Source organism: Macadamia integrifolia, chromosome 8 (assembly GCF_013358625.1).
Source record: "Macadamia integrifolia cultivar HAES 741 chromosome 8, SCU_Mint_v3, whole genome shotgun sequence".
NCBI classification, from domain to species: Eukaryota; Viridiplantae; Streptophyta; class Magnoliopsida; order Proteales; family Proteaceae; genus Macadamia; species Macadamia integrifolia.
In genome coordinates this window covers 25,664,056-25,667,685 of record NC_056564.1, presented here as the reverse complement: position 1 = coordinate 25,667,685, position 3,630 = coordinate 25,664,056, and the positions used below count along the sequence as shown (strand labels likewise).

Sequence of the window (3,630 nt, the reverse complement as noted above, 5' to 3'; positions counted from 1 at the left end):
AAAAAAAAAACATTCCCCCTTGGTATAATGTTATTTTAGTTGACATTAATTTCTTGACAACCTTCATTACTTCTCTCTTTATTATGGGTTCTAGAAAATTATATATTTAGCTTATTTAACTTGTTTGTCAACTGATAAATATAGGTCAGGTATCCTCGATGGGTAGGTCTTTTCTTCTCTATTCGTGTTGTGTATGGGCTTTGCAAAATATGAGAGGGAAAAATCAAATACATCTTTTGGACCACACAATTGGTGGGATGGGGGTTGAAATTTGATGTGTGGCCAATATTGAGGGTCTGCTATCTATCCAATAGTAGTATCAGTTGCCATCCACTTGGCTCGTTCAGGCCGCCTATCCTGCTAAACCTACTAAAACAGCCACTTAAAAAGAACCTTTTTCCCATTAATTTATTTAGCTGGCTAAGTAAAGGAAAACTAATAAATTAGGATCTATTGTATTGCAATGAACTTGGAGGTTGTTTCTTATAACAATAATTGCTCTCTCTTTTTCTTTTCTTTTTTCCTTTTTTTTTTTTTTCTGGGATGAATTCTCTTCCCCACCCCCGTTAAATTAGTCAACCATATTTTGTGGTGTTGGTTTATAAAACAATTTCATGGCAGTCCTACCAATCCATTAAAATACATGGTAAGATTCTAGTTGAGGTCTTCCTTATAGCAAGTTAGTGTTTAATCTTTTCCTTTTGAGTGAAAAGCTAGTGTTTAATGTTACTTGTATCTTTTACTATTTGTCAGGCCTGCATGTGATGTTGCAATCTCAGGTCTAGGATGGATAACTGTGGAGACAATAAATAAACTGCCAGAGGGTTCTGATTTATCTAATCCTGAGGAATACACAGAACAGTTGCATTTGGCCGTTCATGTTCCGAAGCCGGTTGAGATTTTTGTTCGGCCTCCCATCCCTGTGGGCAAGAATGGAGGAGAGTGGTATGAGTATAGAGATTTGACAGAGAAGGAAGAGGAATTAAGGCCCAAATGGTATTTTTGATGTTATGAAATCTGGACTTTCCAATGTTGTATAAATCAATTTTGATGTCATTGTTCCTGTTTGAATAGTCCTTTGTAATTATGTGTACCAGTCAATTTAGTTCTCAGGGAGAGGTTTTTCCTGTACCTTGAGAGGGGAAGAAAGTTCACTTTCATCAGGCCTCCCAAGGTAAGAGGTGGGTTGAGGCTCGCGTTTCATTAGAGAAAAGAATTGAGTCCCTTCTCAAAAACGATATCCTTAAATTTGGGTTCCCCTGTAGCTCTCAAACTGAACCGCGAGGGCTGAGGGGCATTCGCGTAGCCACCAGGGCCTATATCTGGTAGGGTGGTGCTTTCGAAAGACTGTAAGAGGTCTATTATAACATTAAGCCCAATTATTGTGTTGGAATTGGTGGTGATAAAGGAGAAGTATATGACACCAAATGGATTTTGGTGGTGATTATTGAATTCTACCTGCATGGCCATGGTTAAGACATGCTGTAACAAATGAGATTGCAAAAAGTAATAGAGATGCCCAACCAGCCCTTCCCTCCGGTGGCAAATAGCTTCCATTGCATATAATGAAGAATGATTCATGTACCCAATTTCATTACTTTTGATTGCGATAGAAGCATGGTAGCCGGGTGAAATCAATATCATAAACCCTCTGGGGATGATGAAAATTTCTTTTTAAGTTGAAATTATCACTTCCCTTCACTTTAAATTTCCTTTACAATCAAACATATTGTAATTAAATGGAAATTTTTGTAATGGTAATTAAATTTTGGGAAAAGGTTGAGTATGTTGCTGGTATACTATAACGTATGCTAACACCCATTCTCTCTCCCTCTCTCTCTCTCTCTCTTTTCCTTTTTGTTATCAAGAAAAAAAAAGATCTACCCCTTTTGTATACCTCATTTGGTGTCTCCATTGATGCTATCCGCTAGCTAACCGTATATCGGTAGCATACCTATCCCTCTCCCTTAAATTTCAGGCAGGGAATGGTTGCAGCAGTGTTGTGAGGATTCTATCCCCATGCCAAGCAGTGGCAGTTGTATACATGGAGAGTGTCAAGGAGGAGGGAGTGTTGGGATGATTGAGTAGAGAGAGTTGAAGGGTGTCAATTGCTTCTATTCATTATTTTTCATAAAATTAAACCATTTTTTTAATTTTATTATATATATATATATATTTTTTTTTTTTTTGATATTGAAAGGAAAAATTTATATTGGGAAGCATAAATAGGTACATCAGTTGTACATGGTACATGGTTTACCTTACATGTATTCGCCAATAATACTATAGATAGTATATAGTTCGTAGTTGGCTGGTTTGGCAACTTGTTGCTTCTTTATTGTGAAAAGTTATAGAACCTAAGAGGTTCTTAATTTGTGAAAAAGTAGCAAAATGTAGAAGTGGTTAAGCTATTTTTTGTGGATTGAGGAATCAGATGAAGTAACTTCTTCGATTCATGCGACTCTTGGAAGAGACGAAGGGTAAGCTGAAATCATAAAGCTTGTGTTGGGTTTAGCATGTTTTACGTTCGGTTGGGTGTTTGTACGGATTAACTTTAATTGGTTCGGTTCAAATTAATGGTAATATCAAAACAAATCGAATCAAATGAAAATTTAATTACAAATAGAAATAAGTCAAATAAATACAAATAGAATTGTATTATAAATTATACCAAACACTTGTAAACCGTTGGATTCGATTTCGATAAAACCGGTAACAACCTAACCTAACTTGCGAATTGACCCTCCACAGACCCCGGAATGGCGGGAGGCTCATGCACCGCCAGTAAAACCCTAATAAAGCAATCGAAGCCTGCAACTTCAATCGCATTCGAAGAAACTTAATCCGTCTCTGGTCCTACAATGGCGTCTGCCTGCAGATTCATCAGCAGAACGTCTCTTTCGCCCTTGAAATCCGCCGTTAAACCAAATGTTCGAACACTATCGCCCGGAACTTCCGCAACAGCGCCAGCTTCAAGAGTCCCTTTCTCAAGCAGATCCAACTTTACACTTCCTAATCTTCGGTTCTCCTTGTTGAGCAGGTCACTCAGAATTCGTATTTTGATAGTTTTTACTGTTTGTTTGATCGGATATTGATCTGCCTGGTGCTAATTGTGGTCTATCATTGGTTTTTTGTCCAATAGATCTCCGGCGGAACTTGGATGCGTGCAGTCTTTGTTGCCTCTCCACAGCGCCGTCGCCGTTGCGAAGCTTACATCATGTCTGAGCACGAACTCAAGGAGTTGCCGCGCTCTCTCACAGGGTACCCTCTGCCGTACCTATCCCGGACTCTAATGTTTTTTTGTTTTTTGAGTGTGAGTAGCTGCTTCTTTAACTATGCTTTATCTAGAATTGATCGGTCCCTCCTCTCCCCTTTGCCATAATGTATAAGGAAACAAAACTTGAGGAAAACTGAAACTGACATCTCTGGTAAGTGTTTTGTTGGGGTTCCATTGGAGTGTGACTTAGTTCTGGATATGAAGAACAGAACATTGAAGCTGAAATTCTGCACAACCTTTTCTTAGATTCTAACTGGCAACGGGAACCAATTTATCTGATAAGGTAATCTAGAAGCCTCCTGTTCCCTGAAAATAAAACTCAGCCTGGGAACATCTCCACTAACAAGAGTCTA

At 38.5% G+C, this 3,630-nt stretch overlaps 1 protein-coding gene across 1 annotated transcript; it reads left to right on the top strand.

The window, feature by feature from the left end:
* The first annotated feature begins 2,710 nt into the window (after window positions 1-2,710).
* On the top strand, window positions 2,711-3,308 carry LOC122087441 (protein NONRESPONDING TO OXYLIPINS 2, mitochondrial-like). Its single transcript, XM_042656582.1, has 2 exons — window positions 2,711-3,040; window positions 3,143-3,308. Exons 1-2 carry the CDS (start codon window positions 2,862-2,864, stop codon window positions 3,291-3,293), a joined length of 330 nt encoding a protein of 109 aa, XP_042512516.1. The 5' UTR covers window positions 2,711-2,861; the 3' UTR covers window positions 3,294-3,308.
* Window positions 3,309-3,630: the final 322 nt, after the last annotated feature.